The 27,946-nt window shown below is 48.6% G+C and overlaps 1 protein-coding gene across 1 annotated transcript; it reads left to right on the top strand.

Annotated features, from left to right (window-relative positions):
• Positions 1 to 241: 241 nt before the first annotated feature.
• Positions 242 to 12,969, top strand: LOC144591200 (uncharacterized). The gene is given in 4 exon segments (XM_078395489.1): positions 242 to 350; positions 1,041 to 2,252; positions 2,255 to 8,691; positions 8,693 to 12,969. Coding segments are annotated over 3 exon segments (11,511 nt in total). The 5' UTR covers positions 242 to 350; positions 1,041 to 1,447; the 3' UTR covers positions 12,962 to 12,969.
• Positions 12,970 to 27,946: the final 14,977 nt, after the last annotated feature.

The raw sequence follows: 27,946 nt of genomic DNA, 5'->3' as shown, positions 1-27,946 counted from the left end.
CTCCTCACCTTGGTCATTTATAGCCCACCCTTACTCTGAGATTGTGACCCCCGACCCTGGATACCACAGCCAGGAGAAACCTCCTCCCTGTGTCCAGTCTATCAAGCATGGTAGAATTTCACAAGTTTCTGCAAGATCGCTGTCTTTTGAACACCAAGAATAGAGGCCAGCTTTACTCTATTTCTCCTCATGTGACAAACCCGTGTAAACCTGAAACTTGGTCTCTGTTTCTCTCTCCATAGACACTGCCTGAACCCCTGAGCACTTCCTGGATTCTCTGATTTTACCCCAGGAAACTGTCTGGAAAATCTTCAATGCACTCCCTCTATTGAAAGTGCACCTTTCATTAGGTAAGGGCACCAGGTTTGTATACAATCCTTCAAATATGGTCTCAAAAAAGACACACATCAGAAAGCATTCTATCCAGATGCATTACAACTTGGTTTGGAAACTTTAGAAACTCTGCCCAAGACGACAAGATATTACAGAGTTGTGGATGTAGCCCAGCCCATCAGATAGATCAGACCCCCCCTCCCCCCATGGACTACATTAACACTTCACGCTACCTCAGGAAAACAGCCAACATCATCAAAGACCACTCATACCAGGGTCATTCCCACTTTTCCCACTCTTCCGTCAGGCAGAGACTACAAAAGCATGAAGACACATACTAGCACATTCAGGAGCAACTACTTCCCTGCTGCTGTCAGATTATTGAATGGTCCTCCCATAAAATAAAGGGATAATCCCAGTCTCACAATCTAACAACAGTAATACCAATAATAAACCAACAGCAATAGCTCATTGAGGTTCTTGCACATTTTAATCTGCACTTTCTCTGTAACTGTAACCGGGTAGACTATATTCCACACTGGTATATTTCTTTTTGTGCTACCCGTTGTACTTTTGTAAAGCTTCATTGTATCATGTATAGAATGATTTGACTGGATTGTATGCAGAGTTTTTTTACTGTATCTCAATACACATGACAATAATAATCCAATTCCAAGGCCAGGTATAATTCTGGTGACCAATTCCAGGTACCCACGGTGATCCCACACTGACTGTACTTGACACACGGTGCCAGGACAACAAGAGGATCGTCAGTCAGAGCCAAAGAAGTGACCAGCCCTGTGATTCCAGGATAGGAACTCCAGCACTCCAACACATCACAACTTGGTAGTCTGGGGTCTGTGAAATATCCCAGGACAGGAGATTGGACAACTGGATAAATCCTGGGCCAGTATCCAGGCACCGTGCGATATTGTGGAATAGGAGCCCAGGCCTCAAGGTAGATACTGGGACAGAAACGTACAACTGGTGAAGATTCACCCAAGTGCAACAAACAAGACAGGAGCCCTGACATCCTGGGAATTCCAGGTAAAGAACCACCTCTCTGGGAAAGAGCTTACAGATCCCAGGAAGTACATTCACCCAGTCAGAGGGAATGGAGAGTGTTTCATCAACTTTAAATAGCTGGTCTGGAAACCTGAACACTCCACAACTTGTGAGGAATTTGGGTTTACAGGATCATTATCCTCACAAACTGTCACTGGTGTCCATGCGGGAGGTATCCTGGGATAAACTGGACGACAGCAAACCAACTCGACCAGAAGAACTTCCTTGGCAATATCTCCAAATGATCCTCTCAGCTAATTCACTGGCGAGGAATCCTGAATGGCCCCCTGCTCAGTCCACAGACGGTCACAGCAGTGACGATAAAGACTTCAGTGATTTATTTGAAGTGAAAGGGCCAGGAGATTCTGGAATGAACCCTCTGGATATCATTGCTGCCATTTTCCTCTGTGCCGACCACTCTCTACAGCAGGAACTGATGCTGAAGATGTCTCTGTGCCAACTTGCATTGCCCTTTCTGCTGCCGGAAGGGCACAGTTACCCCAGGGACAAGGTGAGGGGACCCATGGAAGGGCCTGGTGCCACCCTTCTCCTCTGGGCCATGAGGCCCATTGTTAAAATGTGGTGCCCACAATCTCCCACAGGGAGCAGCCGCGTTGTGGAGATGCCCATCGTGACAGCACCCGTGCCAACTGTCTCCTTCCTCAGACTCGGAAGGTGCACGGTGTCCAAATCCAGAGTCCTCAATCTCACCTTGAGCCAGACCCAGCTGCAGCAGAACATCTTCCTGCACTCCGGGATGGAATGTGGGAATGTGCCTCGTGGGATATCGGATGGGATGGCTGAGATCAGCTGGTATCTACCTTCTGGGAAGAGCAACACGGACATTTTGCCAGAGCTGCTGCATTCATCAACCTCCGAGGTGATGCTGAAACTTACCAGGGACACACTCGGTTTCTGGCAAAAGTCTCTGCTGCTCTCTTTGTTTTCACTGACGTTATCGGTGAGACGGAAAGAGAATTCCTCACCTCTCTCGCACAGTCACCGGCAAAACTCTTTCTGATAGTGACCACTTGCATCAGTGAGCAACACATCAACCCTGAGCAGGTAAAGAAACTGTTCAAAGATCTGAAGTTACAACCTCAACAATGCATTGTTCGGACAAATGTAAACGAGGCCGAACTTGTGGAAAAACTACGTTCTCAGATAAAACAAGTGATTCCCAGGAGTGACGGGGACCAGAACTTCCTGAGTCTGGAACAAATGGGTGACATTGCGAGGGAAAGTGGGATTCAGGTCGATGAACATCACCCTGAAATACAACGGGCCAAGGACCTGACATCCAAACCACAGAGAGAGGCCGACCCTGGAGACGGCAGGGAATCAGAGGATCCATGTCACCGGCATTCACCAGGTCTCCCAGAGGGAATGATTGGTATTGCACCAACTGGAAATAACCAGGCAGAAAATCGGATCCCTCCACAACTAGTGAGGGATTTGGGTTTACAGGATCATTATCCTCACAAACTCTCACTGGTGTCCATGCGGGAGGTATCCTGGGATAAACTGGACAACAGCAAACCAACTCGATACGAAGATCTTCCTTGGAGATTTCTCCAAATGATCCTCTCAGCTAATTCACTGGCGAGGAATCCTGAATGGCCCCCTGCTCAGTCTTCAAAAGACAACAACGATGACGTAGACGATTTCAGCCATTTCATTCAAGCACAAGGGCCGGTAGATTCTGGGATGAACCCTCTGGATATCATTGCTGCCATTTTCCTCTGTGCCGACCACTCTCTCCAGCAGGAACTGATGCTGAAGATGTCTCTGTGCCAACTTGCATTGCCCTTTCTGCTTCCGGAAGGGCACAGTTACCCCAGGGACAAGGTGAGGGGACCCATGGAAGGGCCTGGTGCCACCCTTCTCCTCTGGGCCATGAGGCCCATTGTTAAAATGTGGTGCCCACAATCTCCCACAGGGAGCAGCCGCTTTGTGGAGATGCCCATCGTGACAGCACCCGTGCCAACTGTCTCCTTCCTCAGACTCGGAAGGTGCACGGTGTCCAAATCCAGAGTCCTCAATCTCACCTTGAGCCAGACCCAGCTGCAGCAGAACATCTTCCTGCACTCCGGGATGGAATGTGGGAATGTGCTCCGTGGGATATCGGATGGGATGGCGGAGATCAGCTGGTATCTACCTTCTGGGAAGAGCAACACGGACATTTTCCCAGAGGCTGCTGCATTCATCAACCTCCGAGGTGATGCTGAAACTTACCAGGGACACACTCGGTTTCTGGCAAAAGTCTCTGCTGCTCTCTTTGTTTTCACTGACGTTATCGGTGAGACGGAAAGAGAATTCCTCACCTCTCTCGCACAGTCACCGGCAAAACTCTTTCTGATAGTGAACACTTACATCAGTGAGCAACACATCACCCCTGAGCAGGTAAAGAAACTGTTCAAAGATCTGAAGTTACAACCTCAACAATGCATTGTTCGGACAAATGTAAACGAGGCCGAACTTGTGGAAAAACTACGTTCTCAGATAAAACAAGTGATTCCCAGGAGTGACGGGGACCAGAACTTCCTGAGTCTGGAACAAATGGGTGACATTGCGAGGGAAAGTGGGATTCAGGTCGATGAACATCACCCTGAAATACAACGGGCCAAGGACCTGACATCCAAACCACAGAGAGAGGCCGACCCTGGAGACGGCAGGGAATCAGAGGATCCATGTCACCGGCATTCACCAGGTCTCCCAGAGGGAATGATTGGTATTGCACCAACTGGAAATAACCAGGCAGAAAATCGGATCCCTCCACAACTAGTGAGGGATTTGGGTTTACAGGATCATTATCCCCACAAACTCTCACTGGTGTCCATGCGGGAGGTATCCTGGGATAAACTGGACGACAGCAAACCAACTCGACACGAAGATCTTCCTTGGAGATTTCTCCAAATGATCCTCTCAGCTAATTCACTGGCGAGGAATCCTGAATGGCCCCCTGCTCAGTCTTCAAAAGACAACAACGATGACGTAGACGATTTCAGCCATTTCATTCAAGCACAAGGGCCGGTAGATTCTGGGATGAACCCTCTAGATATCATTGCTGCCATTTTCCTCTGTGCCGACCACTCTCTCCAGCAGGAACTGATGCTGAAGATGTCTCTGTGCCAACTTGCATTGCCCTTTCTGCTGCCAGAAGGGCACAGTTACCCCAGGGACAAGGTGAGGGGACCCATGGAAGGGCCTGGTGCCACCCTTCTCCTCTGGGCCATGAGGCCCATTGTTAAAATGTGGTGCCCACAATCTCCCACAGGGAGCAGCCGCTTTGTGGAGATGCCCATCGTGACAGCACCCGTGCCAACTGTCTCCTTCCTCAGACTCGGAAGGTGCACGGTGTCCAAATCCAGAGTCCTCAATCTCACCTTGAGCCAGACCCAGCTGCAGCAGAACATCTTCCTGCACTCCGGGATGGAATGTGGGAATGTGCTCCGTGGGATATCGGATGGGATGGCGGAGATCAGCTGGTATCTACCTTCTGGGAAGAGCAACACGGACATTTTCCCAGAGGCTGCTGCATTCATCAACCTCCGAGGTGATGCTGAAACTTACCAGGGACACACTCGGTTTCTGGCAAAAGTCTCTGCTGCTCTCTTTATTTTCATTGACGTTATCGGTGAGACGGAAAGAGAATTCCTCACCTCTCTCGCACAGTCACCGGCAAAACTCTTTCTGATAGTGAACACTTACATCAGTGAGCAACACATCACCCCTGAGCAGGTAAAGAAACTGTTCAAAGATCTGAAGTTACAACCTCAACAATGCATTGTTCGGACAAATGTAAACGAGAACAAATTTGTGGAAAAACTACGTTCTCAGATAAAACAAGTAATTCCCAGGAGTGACGGGGACCAGAGCTTCCTGAGTCTGGAACAAATGGCTGACATTGCGAGGGAAAGTGGGATTCAGGTCGATGAACATCAGCCTGAAATACAACTGGCCAAGGACCTGACGTCCAAACCACAGAGAGAGGCCGACCCTGGAGACGGCAGGGAACCAGAGGATCCATGTCACCAACATTCACCAGGTCTCCCAGAGGGAATGATTGATGTTCCACCAGCTGGAAATAACCAGGCTGAAAATCAGAGCCCCCTACAACTAGTGAGGGATTTGGGTTTACAGGATCATTATCCTCACAAACTGTCACTGGTGTCCATGCGGGAGGTATCCTGGGATAAACTGGACGACAGCAAACCAACTCGACCAGAAGAACTTCCTTGGCAATATCTCCAAATGATCCTCTCAGCTAATTCACTGGCGAGGAATCCTGAATGGCCCCCTGCTCAGTCCACAGACGGTCACAGCAGTGACGATAAAGACTTCAGTGATTTATTTGAAGTGAAAGGGCCAGGAGATTCTGGAATGAACCCTCTGGATATCATTGCTGCCATTTTCCTCTGTGCCGACCACTCTCTCCAACAGGAACTGATGCTGAAGATGTCTCTGTGCCAACTTGCATTGCCCTTTCTGCTGCCGGAAGGGCACAGTTACCCCAGGGACAAGGTGAGGGGACCCATGGAAGGGCCTGGTGCCACCCTTCTCCTCTGGGCCATGAGGCCCATTGTTAAAATGTGGTGCCCACAATCTCCCACAGGGAGCAGCCGCGTTGTGGAGATGCCCATCGTGACAGCACCCGTGCCAGCTGTCTCCTTCCTCAGACTCGGAAGGTGCACGGTGTCCAAATCCAGAGTCCTCAATCTCACCTTGAGCCAGACCCAGCTGCAGCAGAACATCTTCCTGCACTCCGGGATGGAATGTGGGAATGTGCTCCGTGGGATATCGGATGGGATGGCGGAGATCAGCTGGTATCTACCTTCTGGGAAGAGCAACACGGACATTTTCCCAGAGGCTGCCTCATTCATCAACCTCCGAGGTGATGCTGAAACTTACCAGGGACACACTCGGTTTCTGGCAAAAGTCTCTGCTGCTCTCTTTGTTTTCACTGACGTTATCGGTGAGACGGAAAGAGAATTCCTCACCTCTCTCGCACAGTCACCGGCAAAACTCTTTCTGATAGTGACCACTTACATCAGTCAGCAACACATCACCCCTGAGCAGGTAAAGAAACTGTTCAAAGATCTGAAGTTACAACCTCAACAATGCATTGTTCGGACAAATGTAAACGAGGCCGAACTTGTGGAAAAACTACGTTCTCAGATAAAACAAGTGATTCCCAGGAGTGACGGGGACCAGAACTTCCTGAGTCTGGAACAAATGGGTGACATTGCGAGGGAAAGTGGGATTCAGGTCGATGAACATCACCCTGAAATACAACGGGCCAAGGACCTGACATCCAAACCACAGAGAGAGGCCGACCCTGGAGACGGCAGGGAATCAGAGGATCCATGTCACCGGCATTCACCAGGTCTCCCAGAGGGAATGATTGGTATTGCACCAACTGGAAATAACCAGGCAGAAAATCGGATCCCTCCACAACTAGTGAGGGATTTGGGTTTACAGGATCATTATCCCCACAAACTCTCACTGGTGTCCATGCGGGAGGTATCCTGGGATAAACTGGACAACAGCAAACCAACTCGACACGAAGATCTTCCTTGGAGATTTCTCCAAATGATCCTCTCAGCTAATTCACTGGCGAGGAATCCTGAATGGCCCCCTGCTCAGTCTTCAAAAGACAACAACGATGACGTAGACGATTTCAGCCATTTCATTCAAGCACAAGGGCCGGTAGATTCTGGGATGAACCCTCTGGATATCATTGCTGCCATTTTCCTCTGTGCCGACCACTCTCTCCAGCAGGAACTGATGCTGAAGATGTCTCTGTGCCAACTTGCATTGCCCTTTCTGCTTCCGGAAGGGCACAGTTACCCCAGGGACAAGGTGAGGGGACCCATGGAAGGGCCTGGTGCCACCCTTCTCCTCTGGGCCATGAGGCCCATTGTTAAAATGTGGTGCCCACAATCTCCCACAGGGAGCAGCCGCTTTGTGGAGATGCCCATCGTGACAGCACCCGTGCCAACTGTCTCCTTCCTCAGACTCGGAAGGTGCACGGTGTCCAAATCCAGAGTCCTCAATCTCACCTTGAGCCAGACCCAGCTGCAGCAGAACATCTTCCTGCACTCCGGGATGGAATGTGGGAATGTGCTCCGTGGGATATCGGATGGGATGGCGGAGATCAGCTGGTATCTACCTTCTGGGAAGAGCAACACGGACATTTTCCCAGAGGCTGCTGCATTCATCAACCTCCGAGGTGATGCTGAAACTTACCAGGGACACACTCGGTTTCTGGCAAAAGTCTCTGCTGCTCTCTTTATTTTCATTGACGTTATCGGTGAGACGGAAAGAGAATTCCTCACCTCTCTCGCACAGTCACCGGCAAAACTCATTCTGATAGTGAACACTCACATCAGTGAGAAACACATCACCCCTGAGCAGGTAAACAAACTGTTCAAAGATCTGAAGTTACAACCTCAACAATGCATTGTTCGGACAAATGTAAACGAGAACAAATTTGTGGAAAAACTACGTTCTCAGATAAAACAAGTAATTCCCAGGAGTGACGGGGACCAGAGCTTCCTGAGTCTGGAACAAATGGCTGACATTGCGAGGGAAAGTGGGATTCAGGTCGATGAACATCAGCCTGAAATACAACTGGCCAAGGACCTGACGTCCAAACCACAGAGAGAGGCCGACCCTGGAGACGGCAGGGAACCAGAGGATCCATGTCACCAACATTCACCAGGTCTCCCAGAGGGAATGATTGATGTTCCACCAGCTGGAAATAACCAGGCTGAAAATCAGAGCCCCCTACAACTAGTGAGGGATTTGGGTTTACAGGATCATTATCCTCACAAACTGTCACTGGTGTCCATGCGGGAGGTATCCTGGGATAAACTGGACAACAGCAAACCAACTCGACCAGAAGATCTTCCTTGGCGATTTCTCCAAATGATCCTCTCAGCTAATTCACTGGCGAGGAATCCTGAATGGCCCCCTGCTCAGTCTTCAAAAGACAACAACGATGACGTAGAAGATTTCAGCTATTTGTTTCTTGCACAAGGGCCAGGAGATTCTGGGATGAACCCTCTGGATATCATTGCTGCCATTTTCCTTTGTGCCGACCACTCTCTCCAACAGGAACTGATGCTGAAGATGTCTCTGTGCCAACTTGCATTGCCCTTTCTGCTGCCGGAAGGGCACAGTTACCCCAGGGACAAGGTGAGGGGACCCATGGAAGGGCCTGGTGCCACCCTTCTCCTCTGGGCCATGAGGCCCATTGTTAAAATGTGGTGCCCACAATCTTCCCCCAGGGAGCAGCCGCTTTGTGGAGATGCCCATCGTGACAGCACCCATGCCAACGGTCTCCTTCCTCAGACTCGGAAGGTGCACGGTGTCCAAATCCAGAGTCCTCAATCTCACCTTGAGCCAGACCCAGCTGCAGCAGAACATCTTCCTGCACTCCGGGATGGAATGTGGGAATGTGCCCCGTGGGATATCGGATGGGATGGCTGAGATCAGCTGGTATCTACCTTCTGGGAAGAGCAACACGGACATTTTCCCAGAGGCTGCTGCATTCATCAACCTCCGAGGTGATGCTGAAACTTACCAGGGACACACTCGGTTTCTGGCAAAAGTCTCTGCTGCTCTCTTTATTTTCATTGACGTTATCGGTGAGACGGAAAGAGAATTCCTCACCTCTCTCGCACAGTCACCGGCAAAACTCTTTCTGATAGTGAACACTCACATCAGTGAGAAACACATCACCCCTGAGCAGGTAAAGAAACTGTTCAAAGATCTGAAGTTACAACCTCAACAATGCATTGTTCGGACAAATGTAAACGAGGCCAAACTTGTGGAAAAACTACGTTCTCAGATAGAACAAGTGATTCTAATGAGGGACAGGGACCAGAGCTTCCTGAGTCTGGAACAAATGGGTGACATTGCGAGGGAAAGTGGGATTCAGGTCGATGAACATCAGCCTGAAATACAACGGGCCAAGGACCTGACCAAAATACTGGGCAGTCTTGACCCAGCAGACATCACTGGGTATAAAAAGAGAGTGCTGCCCTTTCATGGAGAGCCCTGGCAAGGGCTGTCTAAAGTTGAGAAAGAGAAGTGTCGGATGAAACTCCGTGGGGACAGAAGCACAGAGACGTATAACCACGAGCTGGACCAAGAGAAGAAAAGAATCCGGGAAACTCAGCTCAGACAGAGCCTGTCGGAGGAGATGCAGATGTTCATTGACCACCTCACTGGTCCTTGTGGGGATGACAGGGCCATTTCCTTGCAGTGGCTGAAGCTGATGCTGGACAGTAAATCAAGGGAAATCATGGCAGGGTTGCGCAGGGATTATAAAGAACTGAGCAAAGACTCAATGCAGAAGGTCAAGGAGCTGAAGGACATGGATCAGAAGATGACTGATAGTTCCCTGGGACTTGAGCATTTCATGAGAGAACTGGGCCAGGTTTATGAACTCTCAGTGACACAACACAACATCAAGCAACAAACACAGATCCACCCGCATGTGCTTCAGTTACCGGGTGTTGCTGCTGAACTGTTGCTGGATGGGTTCCCACTGGAGCTCATTGATGGAGACGTCTCCAACGTTCCTGTTTCATGGATCACTGCTGTACTGGAAGCAGTGGCTGAGAAGGTGGGACGTGCTTCCCGAGTGTTTGTGCTGACAGTGATTGGAGTTCAGAGCACGGGCAAGTCCACGCTCCTCAATACAATGTTCTGTTTGCGGTTTGCTGTGAGCAGCGGCAGATGTACTCGAGGGGCCTACATGCAGCTGATGAAGGTCACAGGGAGCCTGGCGGAGGAGCTGGGCTGTGACTTCATCCTGGTCATTGACACGGAGGGGTTGAGAGCTCCAGAACTTGCAACACTAACAGACAGCTATGAACACGACAATGAGCTGGCAACATTCGTGGTGGGATTAAGCAACATAACGTTGGTAAACATAGGCATGGAAAACATCGCAGAGATGAAAGATATTTTACAGATTGTCGTTCATTCCTTACTCCGTATGAAACTGACGGGGAAAAGACCAAAGTGTATATTTGTCCACCAGAATGTTGGGGATGTGAGTGCACACGATCAGAATCTGAGAGGCCGTCAGAAACTCCTGGAACAGCTGGATAAGATGACAGAGGCTGCAGCAAAACTGGAGAAGCTGGAGGGAGTAACGTTCTGTGATGTGATGGAGTACGATGCTGACAAGGACAACTGGTACATCCCTGGTCTGTGGCAAGGTACGCCCCCAATGGCTGCCGTCAACACTGGCTACAGTGAACACGTCTTCCAACTGAAGAACAGTCTCATTCAATGTTTACTCAAAGGGAAAGCAGAACAAGGAGCTCTCACAATCCCAGACTTCACCAAATGGGTGACTGGGCTCTGGGAGCAGGTGAAACATGAGAATTTCATTTTCTGCTTCCAGAACAGTCTGTTCGCAGAGGCTTACAACCAGCTCTCTGTGATGTACAAGGGCTGGGAGTGGGAGCTCCGCAAATATACACACTCCTGGGGAAATGAGGCTGAAAACAGAGTAAACAATGCCAGTGGTGACCTCAACCAACTGCTCCAAACACTGGAACGTGAGATCAGGAGGGAGATTAACAAAAGGGAGGGTGAGACTCTGGATAAACTAAAAGCTCTGTTTGAAAGTGGGGCTGATAACGTCCAGCTGATGGAGAAATACAGGGAGGAGTTCAAACTCAGCATCTCCAGTTTATGTACACGGCTTCAGTACGATTCAATGCAGAGATGTAGGGATGCTGTGAACAGACGTGTGGGACTGCAGGAAGTGGATGATATCTGGAATAAATTTCACCAGAAGATCGAACAACAGGTCAAGGAGCTTTTATTAAAGTGTAAAGGGTCAAATCAGGAGTTGGGTGACAAGGAACTGCAAACTGCCTTTGGAAAGATGTGGCAAGACACACTGTCACAGCTGGACTATCAGCCCTGCAGAGAAAGAAACATTGAACTGGAGATTGAAAATCTTCTCAGAGACCACACAGCAGCTCAAGGAAGGGTGATTAATGAAATCCTAGAAAGAAAATCTCTCAGTAAACGGGGAACCCAGTGCTTTCAAATTGAAGGGAAACACATCAACACGACATGGATGAGAAATGTTAAAACCACAATTGGGATATCCTCGCACCAAAAAGATATTAATCGGGCAGCAATGATAACACGGTCCCTCGAGATTGAATGCCATCAATGGATCAGTAACATCACAAAAATGGACATGAATTATGACATTAAATATTGTATTGATCTTTTGAATATTATCGAGGAGAAAATTAACAATATTTCACATCCAAACTTCACAATGAGTGAGGAATTCAGGGCTGAGTTTAAACTTCACCTGTGTGGTTACGCTGTACCAAGATTCCAAGAGATGCAGACAAGGTTCATCCAGAAACATGACCCGCGGCAAAGACTGGGAAACATGAAGGGTCAATACTTTGATCTCTTCATGGACATTTACACAGAGCAGGATGAGAACCAGAGACAAGCACAACGGTTTGCACAATCTTGTTTCTTGCCAGCTCTCAGAGACGCCACCCTCAAGGCTCTGAGTGTGAACATCGTGGATGATATGAAACAAAATGACCCTAAGAGAAAGTACAGTCTCCGCAACAACTTCACTGTGGCCCTCCTGGTGCACTTGAAACAAAGGGGTACATTTGATGGCTATCACCGGTATATCACTGACCTTGAGAATTTGGCCAAAGACTGGCTCCATCAGCAGGTTATTGAACACTGCAGGACACAACGTGATGGGGAGAGCACGTTTACCCGACTGGCTAAAGGAATCCTCACACAGATCACTGGGCAAGCTAAAGAGGTTGTTGAGGATGCGGTGATGCAGAACTTTGCTGGAAATGTTCAGAGCTTCCTGGACATGTTTGTTGAGAAGTTAAACACCAGGATCTCAATGCCCAAAGATGAAATGAACCTCGTTCTGTTTCACGGTGATGGTGATGGCAAGAAATGGGCAGAAGCAGTTCTGCCATCTATTGAAGAGGTGGAGCAGAGACTCCTCAATGAGGTAACAGGCTGGGATGTCCAAGCAAAGATTGGAGAATTATCCATTAAACCCAATGAAGAGCTGTTCAAAGGGTTATTCAGCTGTACTAAGAAATGTCCTTTCTGTGAGGTTTTCTGTGACTCAGAGACCCCGGTACATTCACAGCACTCTTGTAAGCAGCACAGACCTGAAGGACTCAATGGCTATCACTTCATAAAAAGTGAACGTCTTGTAACTGATGTCTGCACAGCTTCAGTCGCAGGTAATGGATCATTCAAAAATGAAGCCACAAATGGGGAATTGAAACCCTTCAAGGATTACCAAACTGTCAATGATTACTACAAATCCTGGATCATCCAGCGGGAGATTTCCGCACAGGCAGCATCCTATTGGAAGAAGGTTTTCTACACTTTCAATAAGAAGTTTGCTGAAATATATGGAGCAAAACCTGCAGAGATCGATGAAGCCTGGAACATTGACTGGGATGTAGTGAGGGAAGATCTGAATAAGACATATAACACAGACATTCAGTCTTGGTGAAGTCCATTTAGATGGGTTAGAGGTAGACACAGACATACTGTCTACCTCTGAAAGAAAGAACGACAAAGTGTTGGAGTAAATCAGCAGGTCAGGCAACATCTCAGAACATGAATCGGTGATGTTTTGGGTCCGGACTCTTCTTCAGATTGATTTAGGTTTTAGTTTTAGAGATATAGCATGGAAACAAGCCCTACAAACCTGCACATCTTTGGGATGCGGGAGGTAACCAGAGCATCCGGAATAAACCCACATGGTCACAGGGAGAAAGCACCCAAGGTCAGGATCAAAGCTGGGTCCCTGGTGCTGTGATAGAAACATAGAAAATAGGTGCAGGAGTAGGCCATTCGGCCCTTCGAGCCTGCACCGCCATTCAATATGATCATGGCTGATCATCCAGCTCAGTAACCTGTACCTGCCTTCTCTCCATACCCCCTGATCCCTTTAGCCACAAGGGCCACATCTAACTCCCTCTTAAATATAGCCAATGAACTGGCCTCAACTACTTTCTGTGGCAGAGAATTCCACAGACTCACCACTCTCTGTGTGAAGAAATGTTTTCTCATCTCGGTCCTAAAAGACTTCCCGCTTATCCTTAAGCTGTGACCCCTAGTTCTGGACTTCCCCAACATCGGGAACAATCTTCCCGCATCTAGCCTCTCCAACCCCTTAAGAATTTTATATGTTTCTATAAGATCCCCCCATAGTCTTCTAAATTCCAGCGAGTATAATCCAGTCTTTCTTCATATGAAAGTCCTGCCATCTCAGGGATCAATCTGGTGAACCTTCTCTGTACTCCCTCTAAGACTAGAATGTCTTTCCTCAGATTAGGAGACCAAAACTGTACACAATACTCCAGGTGCGGTCTCACCAAGGCCCTGTACAACTGCAGCAGAACCTCCCTGCTCCTATACTCAAATCCTCTCGCTATGAATGCTAACATACCATTCGCTTTCTTCACTGCCTGCTGCACCTGCACGCTTGCTTTCAATGACTGGTGTACCATGACACCCAGATCACGTTGCATCTCCCCTTTTCCTAAATGGCCACCATTCAGGTAATACTCTGCTTTCTTGTTCTTGCCGCCAAAGTGGATAACCTCACATTTATCCACATTATATTGCATCTGCCATGCATTTGCCCACTCGCCTAATCTATCCAAGTCACTGTGCAGCCTCCTAGCGTCCTCCTCACAGCTAACACTGCCCCCCAGCTTCGTGTCATCCACAAACTTAGAGATGTTGCATTCAATTCCCTCGTCCAAATCATTAATATATACTGTAAATAACTGGGGTCCCAGCACTGAGCCTTGCGGTACCCCACTAGTCACTGCCTGCCATTCCGAAAGTAAAATGGCGGTGCGGGCACATCGCGACGCCCTGTTTCTCACCAGAATCTGCGATTTTATAGTAATTCGCTTATTTGTCTCGTGTCTGTTCACACGGAATAGTCTTGCTCACTTATCATACAACCGACAGGAGCTTTTAAACATCGGTTCCTGCAACTATAACAACTTTTTAGGTGAACTCCATTTCGCTCCTGAACTGGCCAGGTCAGAAGAGCGTACCAAGCCAGCTCGGCCGATCGGAAGCGCCCATAGACGGAGTAGCGAACGTAAACACCGCCGTGGATGCCGAGGTGGCTTAAAGGCTAGGCTGGAGCTAACTCCACACAGGCCATCAATTCCTAGCCTTTTCCTTGCCAACGTACGATCATTGGCGAACAAAATGGATGAACTCTGGCTGCGGATTACCTCCCACAATTGGATTAAGGACTGCAACATCATGATTTTCACGGAAACATGGCTGAACAACAACGTTCCTGATAGCGCTATTGAGCTAATGGGGCATCATATACTCCGAGCGGACAGAACAACTGACCAGAGGTGGGGGTCTGTGCATCTATGTAAACAAAACTGTGCACGCACACTACCATCATCGAGAGTCACTGCTCAGTTAACCTAGAGTTTCTCATGGTCAAATGCAGACTGTTTTATCTGCCCAGAGAGTTGACATCTACTGTTGTGACTGCAGCCTATATTCCTCCGGATGCTAATACTAAGCTTGCAATGAAAGACCTGCATACTGCCATAAGTAAACAACAGACTCACAATCCTGAGGCAGCCTTCATTGTTGCGGGTGACTTTAATCACTTCAACTTGAAGACTGTACTCCCCAAATTCCATCAACATGTCTCCTGCGCCACTAGAGTAGATAGGATACTGGACAAAGTTTATACAAACATGGCTGAGGCCTACAAAGCTGTCCCCCTCTCCCACCTTGGTCTGTCTGATCACCTCTCATTGTTCCTGCTCCCTAAGTACTCCCCACTCATCAGACGGGTGAAACCCACAGTGAGGACAGTTAAAGTTTGGTCAGACGAAGCGGACTTCTCACTTCAGCAGCGTTTTGGAAACGCTGACTGGAGTGTGTTTGCAGCTCAGGCCACCCTTGACTCCCACACGGACATTGACTCTTGTACCTCCTCCGTTCTGGATTTTATCAATTCCACCATTAACAGTGTCACCACCCTCAAACGGATGACCATATTCCCGAATCAGAAGCCATGGATGAATAGTGAGGTCAGACTACTGCTGAAAGCACGTGACACCGCTTTCAGGTCAGGTGAGGCTCGGGCCTACAGTTCTTCCAGGGCTAACCTGAAGAGGGGCATCAAGAAGGCCAAGTACAGCTACAAGCTAAAGATCGAGGAGCACTTCAAGAACAACTCCGACTCCCGACGCGTGTGGCAAGGCATCCAGGCCATCACGGATTACAAACCCACCAACTCGATCCCCACATCCAGTGACGCCTCCTTCCTTGAGGAGCTTAATCACTTTTATGGCCACTTTGACAGGGACAATCAAGAGGTGGCCATCAAGGCTGTGCTCCCTGCTGATCATCAGCACCTCACACTCACCCCCACCGACGATTGTGGCATTGAGCAGGATTAATGCACGGAAGGCTGCTGGCCCTGATGGTATCCCCGGGCACATCCTCAGGGTCTGTGCTGCGCAGCTGACAGATGTTTGGACTGACATCTTCAACTTGTCACTTGCCCAAGCAGCTGTTCCTACGAGTCTTAAAACCACCTCCATCGTGCCGGTGCCAAAACACCCCACTGCAGCGAGCCTCAACGACTTCCGCCCAGTTGCACTTACTCCCATCATCACTAAGTGCTTTGAGAGGCTGGTCTTGGCACACCTCAAAGGCTGCCTACCTCCCACACTGGACCCCTATCAGTTCACCTACCTCCAGAACAGGAGTACGGAGGATGCCATCTCCAAGGCACTTCACTCCGCCCTCTCCCACCTTGACAACAGAGACACCTACGTGAGAATGCTGTTTATCGATTTCAGCTCAGCATTCAACACCATCATCCCTTCCAAACTGATTGCCAAACTCAACGACCTGAGCATCAACCCCTCCCTCTGCAATTGGATATTGGACATTCTAACCAACAGACCCCAGTCTGTTAGATTAGACAACGACACCTCCTCAACCATCACCCTGAACACTGGCGTTCCACAGGGCTGTGTGCTGAGCCCTCTCCTCTACTCCCTTTTCACCTACAACTGCACACCTGTACATGGTTTGAACACCATTATTAAGTTTGCAGATGATACAACGGTGATTGGCCTCATCAGCGACAACGATGAGTCGGCCTATAGGGAGGAGGTCCAGCTACTTGCAACGTGGTGCGCTGACAACAACCTAGTCCTTAACACCAAGAAGACCAAGGAGCTCATTGTGGACTACAGAAGGACTAGGGGTGGTACGCACACCCCCATCCATATTAACGGGACGGAGGTGGAGCCTGTTTCCAGTTTCAGGTTCTTGGGTGTCAACATTTCTGATGACCTCTCTTGGACCCACAATACTTCAACACTGATCAAGAAGGCTCACCAGCATCTCTTCTTCCTGAGGAGACTAAAGAAGGTCCATCTGTCTCCTCAGATTCTGGTGAACTTCTACCGCTGCACTATCGAGAGCATCCTTACTAACTGTATCACAGTATGGTACGGCAACTGCTCTGTCTCCGACCGGAAAGCACTGCAGAGGGTGGTGAAAACTGCCCAACGCATCACCGGTTCCTCACTCCCCTCCATTGAGTCTATCCAGAGTAGGCGATGTCTGCCAAGGGCGCGCTGCATCGTCAAGGACAGCTCTCACCCCAACCACAGATTGTTTACCCTCCTCCCATCTGGGAGGGGCTACAGGTCTCTGTTCCCGGACCTGCAGGTTCAGGAACAGCTTCTTTCCTGCGGTCGTTACCTTACCCCACCCCCCCTCGGGCACTCCTCCCATCAGTGACTGATCTCGCTCACCGGAATTTCCACTACCGCTACTGTGCATATATGTATATATTATATGTTTTACTATTCCATCACATGCACTCTGGTTAAGATGCTAACTGCATTTCGTTGTCTCTGTGCTGACAATAAAGTTTGTATTGTATTGTAAAGGACCCGTTTATTCCTACTCTTTGCTTCCTGTCCGCCAACCAATTCTCTATCCACCTCAACACTGAGCCCCCAATACCGTGTGCTTTAAGTTTGTACACCAATCTCCTATGTGGGACCTTGTCGAAGGCCTTCTGAAAGTCCAGATATAACACATCGACTGGTTCTCCCTTATCCAATCTACTAGTTACATCCTCGTAAAATTCTATAAGATTCGTCAGACATGATTTGCCTTTCATAAATCCATGCTGACTTTGTCCGATGATTTCACCACTTTAATAACTGACTCTAGCATTTTCCCCACTACCGATGTTAGGCTAACTGGTCTATAATTCCCCGTTTTCTCTCTCCCTCCCTTTTTAAAAAGTGGGGTTACATTAGCTACCCTCCAGTCCTCAGGAACTACTCCAGAATCTAAAGAGTTTTGAAAAATTATCACTAATGCATCCACTATTTCTGGGGCTACTTCCTTAAGCACTCTGGGATGCAGCCTATCTGGCCCTGGGGATTTATCGGCCTTTAATCCATTTAATTTACCTAACACCACTTCCCGATTAACCTGGATTACCCTCAGTTCCTCCATCTCGTTAGACCCCCGGTCCCCTGCTATTTCCGGCAGATTGTTTATGTCTTCCTTAGTGAAGACTAACCAAAGTAGTTGTTCAATTGGTCTGCCATCTCCTTGATGCAGCAGCTCTACCAGCTGTGCCACTGTGCTGCCATTATTGTAGAGGGAGGAGAAAGAAAGCTGTAAGAGGGGAGAGCAGGACAGAGCTTCGCAGGTAATAGGTTGATACATGTGAGGGGGGCTTTGATAGGCAGATGGTTGGTCAAAGAATGGAGATGAAAAAAACCAAGGTGTGACATGGAAAAAACGGAGAATTGAGGTGTAGGAAGACATTGTAAATGCCGATGTAAACCGAAGATGGACACAAAAAGCTGGAGTAACTCAGTGGGTCAGACAGCATCTCTGGAGATAAGGAATAGGTGACGTTTTGGGTCGAAACACTTCTTCAGACTAAAGTCTGAAGAAGGGTCTTGATCCGAAACATCACCTGTTCCTTTTCTCCAGAGATTCTATCTGACCCGCTGAGTTACTCCAGCTTTATGTATCTGTCTTCGGGAGAACTGAAGTGTTGTGAATTGTGAAGCTAGAGGAAGGAATGTAGATGAAAGGGGAGGGGAAGGCGAGAATTGGGTGTGAGTGCAGGTGGGATACAGGGGAGAGATGTGGGGTATGAATGTGGGGGGTGGGGCTTTGTAGGAGGAATGGTGTGGAGGAAGAAAGGAGGGAGGTGATTTGCAATTTTTTTAAAATTGGAGAATTCAGTGTTTATACCGTTGGGTTGTAAGCTACCCACGCAGAATATAAGGTGCTGTTCCTTCAGTTTGTATGTGGCCTCACTCTGGCAATGGATGAGGCCCAGGACAGAAAGTGTGGGAATGGGAAGGGGAGTTAAAGTGGTAGTAATCAGGAGTTCCTGAACAATTACACTCTGTCTGCCAAGACCTAGAGAAACTATTGGTTGCTAACCAAGAACCTCCCCCATCATCTGCTCCTCTCTCCCCTGTGCCACACCTGGACTCACTACTATTTCTCCCCTCTTCCCCCTTTCACCTGCATTCCTTCCTCTTGCTTCACAACTTGCGACACTTTAATCATGTCTCACACAATTTGTCTTTTCATCTCTGGTCTTTGTCCACCATATGCCTATCAACCCCCTTCCCTGTATCCCTGTATGTAGGAAGGAACTGCAGATGCTGGTTTAAACCGAAGATCGACACACAAAAGCAGAGTCTGAAGGGTCTCGTCCCAAAACGTCACCCATTCCTTCTCTCCAGAGATGCTGCCTGTTCCGCTGAGTTACTCCAGTACTTTGTGTCTTTTTTTGTAAACCAGCATCTGCAGTTCCTCATGTTAAAGTACCTCTAAAGGAAGTGGCAGAATAAATCAAACCTCATTAAAATTCAAATCTGATCATAAATCGTAAAACAATTAGCAGAGCAAAAAGTTTCAACAAATCGTTCATCGAATTAAGAAATAATTAAGAGTAAAATTACTCTATTACATAAAGAGTAAGGAATATTTATGGAGAACCATCAGGCATTCGGGGATGGTGGGTGGTTGTGAAAGAACAAACGGTAATTATAATAAAATGAGATCTAGTGGGTAACAAGACATCTGTCTGTGTGCTGCTGGGTGTGATTGAAATGTATTTGTTAATCTGCATCTTCCTGAGATGATTGATCTATGATTGTAGTTAGACCACGTGAAGAGGGAAAAGCTCGAGTGCCTGCGGGAAAGGGGAATCAAAGGGACACCGCGCACATCAATGGGCAATTTGGTATATATGGAGTAGATGAATCATTGTTGATTACTGTATTTGAATGACTGTATTTGATGCTCTTATATACTGTACATTGAATTACTGTATTTGATGCTCTTAAATAAAGTTTTGAGTGCCTCATCCGATCTTTGTGGTGTGTTTTGGAGTTTTGTTTCACAGAGTTGGTGCCGTGACTCGGGTAGCGACGACTGAGGAAAGCAGGAGAAACGCTCGTTGGATATGCGAGCAAGGAATTTCACCGTGCCTTGCCACATGTGGCAATAAAGTATTCCATTCCAATGAGTCTTGTTTAAAGACTGAGAGGAACTTTCCAAAGTTCAGCAGACGTCACCAAGCTGAACAAATCGGGGATAAGAAGGCTTTCAACACTGAGGCTAAGAGTGGGGTTTCCCCGGGTCACAAGTTCACAAGTTAAGGCGTCAAGGTCAGTTTATTGTCACAGGTGCCAATTAAGGTACAGTGAAATTTTAGTTACTGGAGTAGAATTAGGCCATTCGGCCCATCGAGTCTACTCCGACATTCAATATGCCTTCTAATCCCATTTTCCTGCCTTCTCCTCATAACCCTTGACACCCGTTCGAATCAAGAATGTTTTCCTCTGCCTTGAATGTATCCGACAGCCTCCACAGCCCTCTGTGGCAATGAGTTCCACAGATTAACTACCCTCTGACTAAAGAGGTTCCCCTTCACCTCCTTTCTAAAAGAGCACCCTTTAATTCTGAGACTATGACCTCTGGTCCTAGTCTCTCCCACTAGTGGAAACATCCTTTCCACATCCACTCCATCTATGCCGTTCATTATTCTGTAAGTTTCAATGAGGTCCCTCCTCAACCTTCTAAACTCCAGCGAGTACAGGCCCAGTGCTGACAAACGCTCATCATATGTGTACCCACTCATTCCTGGAATCATTCTTGTAAACTTCCTCTGGACCCTCTTCAGAGCCAGCACATCCTTCCTCAGATATGGGCCCAAATTTGCTCACAGTACTCCAGATGCGGCCTGAGCAGTGCCTTAAAGAGCCACAGCATTGTATCTCTGTTTTTGTATTCCAGTCTTGATATAAATGCTCGCATTGAATTTGCCTTCCTTACTGCCGATTCGACTTGCAAATTAACTTTTTGGGAATTTGCATCAGCACTCCCAAGTCCCTTTGCACCTCCGATTTCTGGATTCTCTCTCCATTTAGAAAATTACGCCTTTATTCCTATTACCAAAATGCCAAAGGACTCCGCCCTTTGCTATACTGAATTTCATCTGCCAATTCTCTGCCCACTCTCCTAATCTGTCCAAGTCTTTCTGCTGAGTCCTTACTTCCTCTGTACTGCCTGCCCCTCCACCTACCTAAGCATCTTCTGCAAACTTGGCCACAAAGCCTTCAATCCCATTATCCAAATCATTTATATGCAATGTGAAGTCAAGTGGCCCCAGCACCGACCCTTGCGGAACTCGACTTGTCACTGGCAGCTACCAGAAAAAGTGCCTTTTATTGAAACTCTTTGCCTTCTGCCAAAGATGCACAAAATGCTGGAGTAACTTAGCAGGTCAGGCAAAATCTCTGGAGAGAACAAACGGGTGACGTTTCGGTTCTTCAGCTCCCCAACTTTCCCTTCTGCCATCCAACCAACTCGCTATCCATGCTAGTATCTTCTGAAGAAAGGTCTCGACCCGAAACGTCACCCATTCCTTCTCTCCAGAGATGCCTGGTTCAAACCAGCATCTGCAATTCCTTCTTACACATCTCATCTTCCCTTTAATACTATGGGCTCTCATGTTTCTGAGCAGCCTGACGTGTGGCACCTTATCGAAAGCCTTTGGAAAATCTAGGTAAATAACTCCTCCCTCTGTCTGTCCTGCTATTAATTCCTCAAAGAACTCCAGCAGATTCGTCAGGCAAGATCTTCTCTTCACAAAACCATGCTGACTTCGGCCTGTTTTATCATGAACTTCTAAGTAATGCATAATCTCATTCTATATCTATATACTAAAACTCTTGTTTGTTTGTTTGTTCCTGAACTACAGCCAAAACGGTACACGATAGCACGACAATTTTAGGCCCACCTTACTCACCGTCGTCCCGTGGTCCTATGGAAGGTTTCATTGAAATCGGTGTCATATTTTTAAAGTTATTCACATTTTAAAGTTTAAAAAACTGCACATGCTCAGTTGGGGCTCCGTTGATCTGGTACTTACGTAAGATGGCTGCCGCATCAGCGCGTGCGCAGAACAAATGCGTCCATGCCTGCGCAGAAGGGGCCCGATGAGCAGGGCTCGGCCGCCTGTCTCTTTGGGGCAGGAGAGCCAGGCCTGGTGCCGGGGGAAGCAGCCGGAGACTGGGCCTGGACCTGGACATGACTGGGTAACCGCGAGCCTGAGGTGGGCCAAGAGGAAAGGCAGCAGCAGCAGTAACGGCGGTGAGGCTGGGCATTGGTGGAGGCCGAGGCCTGGGCCTGGTGCTGGGCCTGTCCTCGGCTCCCCCATCCCCCATCATCCCTCCTCCCCCCGGCAGGCTCAGTGCCTTCCCCACGCCGCCCAGAGTCCAGCGGCTCAGCAACAGTAGGAGAGCTGCTGCCTTCCACCAGTGAACATCCCTGCACCGGGACGGGACAAGACACTCCCACCCCCCACCCCCCCCCCCCCCCCGCTCCATCAATGGGGGCCGCTCGGGCCAGGAGGCTGGTTGCTACGGCAACCGCGGGTTGCTCCCGGGAGGGAGGGAGGGGGTGGGGGAGGAGGGAGGGAGGAGGGGAGGGAGGGGGAGGGGGGTGGAGGGAGAGTAGTGGTGTGGGAGGGAGTGGGGAGGAGGGAGTGGGGGAGGTGAGGGTGCTGCACCAATGCAGGAGAGGCAACTCTAGGGGCGAGGGGGGGAAGAGGGGTAGGGGAGGGAGATCGAGGTAGGGGGACAGGGAGGAGGGCGAGGGGGAGAGGGTGGAGGGAGGGGGAAGAGGGGAGGGGAGAGTGGGGTGAGGGAGAGGGGAGGGGGAAGTACGGGAGGAGGGGGTGCTGCACCAATGCAGGAGTGGTTTGGGCCCAACGGGTCCACTTGGTCAAGTAATTGACTAAAATCTTACCAACCACTAAGGTCAGGCTAACTGGCCTATATAGTTTCCAATCTTCTGCTTTGCTCCCTTTTTGCACAGCGGGGTGATATTCACAATTTTCCAATCTTCAGGAACCACTCCTAACTCTAGTGATTCTTGAAATATCACAACTACTGCCTCCACAATCTTTGAGGCCACCTCCTTCAGAACCCTGGGGTCCAGGTTACTTATCCACCCTCAGACCTTTCAATTTTCCCAGCATCAGTAATCGCCACTAACCTCCACCCCCTGACTCTCTAGGATTGCAGGCACACTGCTGGTGTCTTCCACTGTGAAGACTGATGCAAAAAAGTCATTCAATTCCTCTGCCATTTTTTTATTTCCCGTTATCACTTCTCCTGCATCATTCTCCAGCGGCCCAACGTCCAAACTTGTCTCTTTTTTACTCTTTATATATCCGCAGAAACTCTTGCTATCCTTCTGTAACAATATTTCAATGTCTCTGATGGTCCATATGATGGTGCATGTGAGGGATACAGTCACATTATGGCCCTTAACCGTTCAACTGGAGACTTTTTACAGAACACCTGGTTTCTGCTCTTGGTAGAATCCTTTACTGCCAACTGCCAATGACACCGACTTTGTTTGCAACGATAAAGCTTATGGCTGGTTGCCCCAAGATTGTTCAGGCTCATGTTATTTGGCCTCTGTGGTGCCTTTCGTCTGTCACTCCACCTCCTGATCAGAAATGTACTTTCAGTCAACACAGATAAAACAGGATTTCACTGAGACTCAAAGGTTCTTTGCTAGTGCATTCCCTTTATACGAAGTGGGAAAGGTGGCAAGAGAAAGCATCAATCTAGCCTCTGTGTTAAAAAAGGTTGCTAATGATACCTCCATAGCCTTTGACAAAATAAATGCTGAGACAGTGGCCATCCGGACGGCTGCCCTGCAAAATTGAATGGCTTTTGATGTCCTCCAAGCTGAAAGAGGGGGAACATGTGCTGTAATGGGATCTGAATGTTGTACATACACCGATCACCAAAACATTATGACCACTGACAGGCAAAGTGAATAACATTATCTTGATACAACGGCACCTGTCAAGGGGTGGGATATATTAGGCAGCAAGTGAACAGTCAGTTCTTGAAGTTGATGTGTTGGATGCAAGAGAAATGGGCAGGAGTAAAGACGTGAGCGACTTTGACAAGGGCCAAATTGTTATGCCTGACAACTGGGTCAGAGCATCTCTGAAATGGCAAGGCTTGTGGGGTGTTCCTAGTCAGCGGTGGTGAGTACCGACCGACAGTGGTCCAAGCAGGGACAAACCACAAACCGGCAACAATAGACAATAGCCAATAGGTGCAGGAGTAGGCCATTCGGCCATTCGAGCCAGCACCGCCATTCAATGTGATCATGGCTGATCATTCACAATCAGTAACCCATTCATGCCCTCTCACCATACCCCCTGACTCCGCTATCATTAAGAGCTCGATCTAACTCTCTCTTGAAAGCATCCAGAGAATTGACCTCCACTGCCTTCTGAGGCAGAGAATTCCACAGATTTACAACACTCTGAGTGAAAGAAAAAAAAATCCTCATCTCCGTTCTAAATGGCCTACCCGTTATTCTTAAACTGTGGCCCCTGGTTCTAGACTCCCACAACATCGGGAACAGGTTTCCTGCCTCTAGCGTGTCCAATCCCTTAATAATCTTATATATTTCAATAAGATCCCCTCTCATCCTTCTAAATTCCAGTGTATACAAGCCCAGTCGCTCCAGTCTTTCAACATACGACAGTCCCGCCATTCCGGGAATTAACCCAGTGAACCAACACTGCACTCCCTCAATTGCAAGAATGTCCTTCTTCAAATTTGGAAACCAAAACTGAACACAGTACTCCAGGTGTGGTCTCACTAGGGCCCTGTACAACTGCAGAACGACCTCTTTGCTTCTATACTCAACTACTCTTATCATGAAGGCCAACATGCCATTAGCTTTCTTCAATGCCTGCTGTACCTGCATGCTTACTTTCAGTGACTGATGCACTAGGACACCCAGATCTCTTTGTACTTCCCCTTTTCCTAACTTGACACCATTCAGACAATAATCTGCCTTCCTGTTCTTACCACCAAAGTGGATAACCTCACATTTATCCACATTAAACTGCATCTGCCATGCATCTGCCCACTCACACAACCTGTCCAAGTCACCCTGCATCCTCATAGCATCCTCCTCACAGTTCACACTGCCACCCAGCTTTGTGTCATCTGCAAATTTGCTAATGTTACTTTTAATCCCTTCATCTAAGTCATTAATGTATATTGTAAATAGCTGCGGTCCCAGCACCGAGCCCATTAGTCATTGCCTGCCATTCTGAAATGGGCCCGTTAATCCCTACTCTTTGTTTCCTGTCTGCCAACCAATTTTCTATCCATGTCAGTACCCTACCGCCAATACCATGTGCTCTAATTTTGCCCACTAATCTCCTATGTGGGACCTTGTCGAAGGCTTTTGATAATGTGGGACTTTATCAAAGGCAGAGAAAGGGCAATTCTGGATTTAGTGATGTCCAATAAACCAGATTTGATAAGAGAACTCGAGGTAAAGGATCCGATTGGAGGTAGTGATCATAATATGATGAGTTTTAATCTGCAATTTGAGAGGGAGAAGGTTAAATCTGAAGTGCCAGTGATGCTGTAATGGTGGTTTCTGTACATTCTCAAAGTCCAACTTTGATAGCCATTACTGCTTGGGGATGGGTGGAGGTGTAGCTTACGCACACACCACACTCTGAGATAACAAAAAGGAATCTTCCAAACGCTGTTTCTTGATTAATTGATCTTTATTAAAGTAGCACAAATCAAAAGAGTCATTCATAACTTTTCGTTCTTATCAACTGTTTCTTCTTCAAACAATACAGTAAAGATCGTGTAGTCGTTACCGTGTGGCTGTGGTCAGTGCAGTTGTGGTTGTGGTTGGCATGAGTGTGGTAAAAAGCTGTATTCTCTCCATCCTCCAAGACTAAACTGACCCCAATCTACGCAAGCCTCCTCAGATGTAGACACTCCCCATTACGTATCAAATCACACCCACAAGCAAGCAAAAAAGACAGTAACTAGAAATATTACGAGTCCACTGCAAAAGCATTGTCTTTACTTTAGGAAACCAAGCTACCACAGTCTTCAGCTTATTCCATGATGAGAAATGGGTAATTAAATAGTTTGTTGAATCCAATGGATCCTGGATAATGGCATTCACTCAGATGTCTTGCTTGATCTCCAGATCATTAGCAGAGATTTCAGTTTCCAGGTTAAACTTTGGCCATTCTCGGACTGGTTTACAGAGAAACTCTTGTAGATTGTGCATGCTAGTTCACCTTCACTATATATATATAGTGAAGGTGAACTAGCATGCACAATCTACATCCTTCCTCTCAAGGAAAGAATACATAATAAAATAAAGATACAGTAGTCGCCGTGGCTCTTATAATATATATCACCGCTCATGTGCGAAGGGCATAAGTACAGGTAAACTGATATTGACAAAGGCAGTCCAAACGTAGCCCATTGAATGTCACTCAAAGTTCAAGTGTTAGGCCTGGTACTTCACGGTGGGCTGGCAGGCACGACCTGCACGTGTACGGTACAGTCCCGCTGGAGACGAGACCGATGGAACCGGCCCCAGAGAGTGCGGTGACATTGCTGGCGATGGGATGGGAGACAATGGCGGGAGGTGAGGTGGCGAGGCCACAGGCGAGGCCGGAAGGGCTGACAGACCGGGCAGCGGAGGCATAGACAGGCCGGTGTCCCCAGAGGGGTGCGGGTGGGTTAAACTTGAGTGGTCGGGCAGGAACAGATGTGGTGCCGGTTCGCACACTGGCAGGATGTGCTGTCGGTTGCGGCTGTAAATTCCGCCGTCGGCTTCGACTAAATATGAACGAGGCTCGGGCGCTGGCTGAGATATCACCCCCAGGCGGTCGTGACCCTTTTCGGTTCGTAGGCGGACCACCTGACCGTTAGCCAGTGGTGGCAGAGGCCTGCTCGTCTTGTCGTACCAGCGTTTTTCGATGTCACGTTTCCGTTGCAGCTGGGACTGAACATCAGATGGAAAGCGAACTTGTGGCTCCAGTGTATGTTTAGCAATGGGTAAAGTGGTTCTCGTCTGCCTGGACATTAGGCGTTGCGCGGGTGAACCAAGGATCGGATCGCGGGAAATGTTCCGCAGGTTTAGTAAGTCGAGGAAAACGTCTGATCCCGCTCTGCGGGAACGTTCCATTACCTGCTTGGCACTCCGGACGGCACGCTCCGCTAGCCCATTAGACTGAGGGTACTCGGGGCTACTAGTGATGTGGCAAAAGTCCCAGCGTGCAGCAAATTCTTTGAATTGGAGGCTGGAGAATTGGCTGCCATTGTCGGAGAGTAGGCGATGAGGAGCCCCGTGGACGGAGAAATGGCGTGCAAGCTTCTGGATCACTGCCGCGGAGGTGAGGCTCGGGAGCAGATCGATCTCGAACCACCCGGAGTACGAGTCGACTATGACTAAGTACCGCTTCCCATTCCACTCAAAAATGTCAGTTGCCACAATGGACCACGGGAGGTCAGGAACCGGGTGTGGAAGGAGCGGCTGTTTCTGCTGGTGCAGCGCCAGGCTGTTGCACACCGCACAGGACTCTACTTTTTGACGAATATAGTCAGACATTCCAGGCCAGAAGAACAAGCTCTTAGCTCTCGAGATCGTTGCTTCTGTGCCTGGGTGTCCCCCATGGATGCTGTCGAAGTACTTGCCATGTAAGGAGGCAGGAATCACAGGTTTGTGGCCCTTTACGACAATACCACCCTGCAGGACGAGCTCGTCACGGACAGAGAAGATGGGCCGTAAGGCAGCCGGCAGTCTGTTCTGCTTGACCGGCCACCCATGTCTTATGACAGAGGATAGTGCTAGGAGGGTGTTGTCGGCGGCAGTCTGGGCTGCCAGGTCCTCCAGGCAGGGCGAGGGGACGTAGGAGACCATCATGACGGCAAACTCGTCTCCTGACGAAGGAGAGCCGCAGGTTGCCCGCGGAGCTCGAGAAAGGGTGTCCGCCAGGTGCATGTCCTTGCCCCGCTTGTAGACTAGAGAGATGTCGTACCTCTGAAGC

The sequence above is a fragment of the Rhinoraja longicauda genome, unplaced genomic scaffold, assembly GCF_053455715.1.
Source record: "Rhinoraja longicauda isolate Sanriku21f unplaced genomic scaffold, sRhiLon1.1 Scf000670, whole genome shotgun sequence".
Classification (NCBI taxonomy): domain Eukaryota; kingdom Metazoa; phylum Chordata; class Chondrichthyes; order Rajiformes; family Arhynchobatidae; genus Rhinoraja; species Rhinoraja longicauda.
This window is presented reverse-complemented; position numbering and strand designations above follow the sequence as displayed.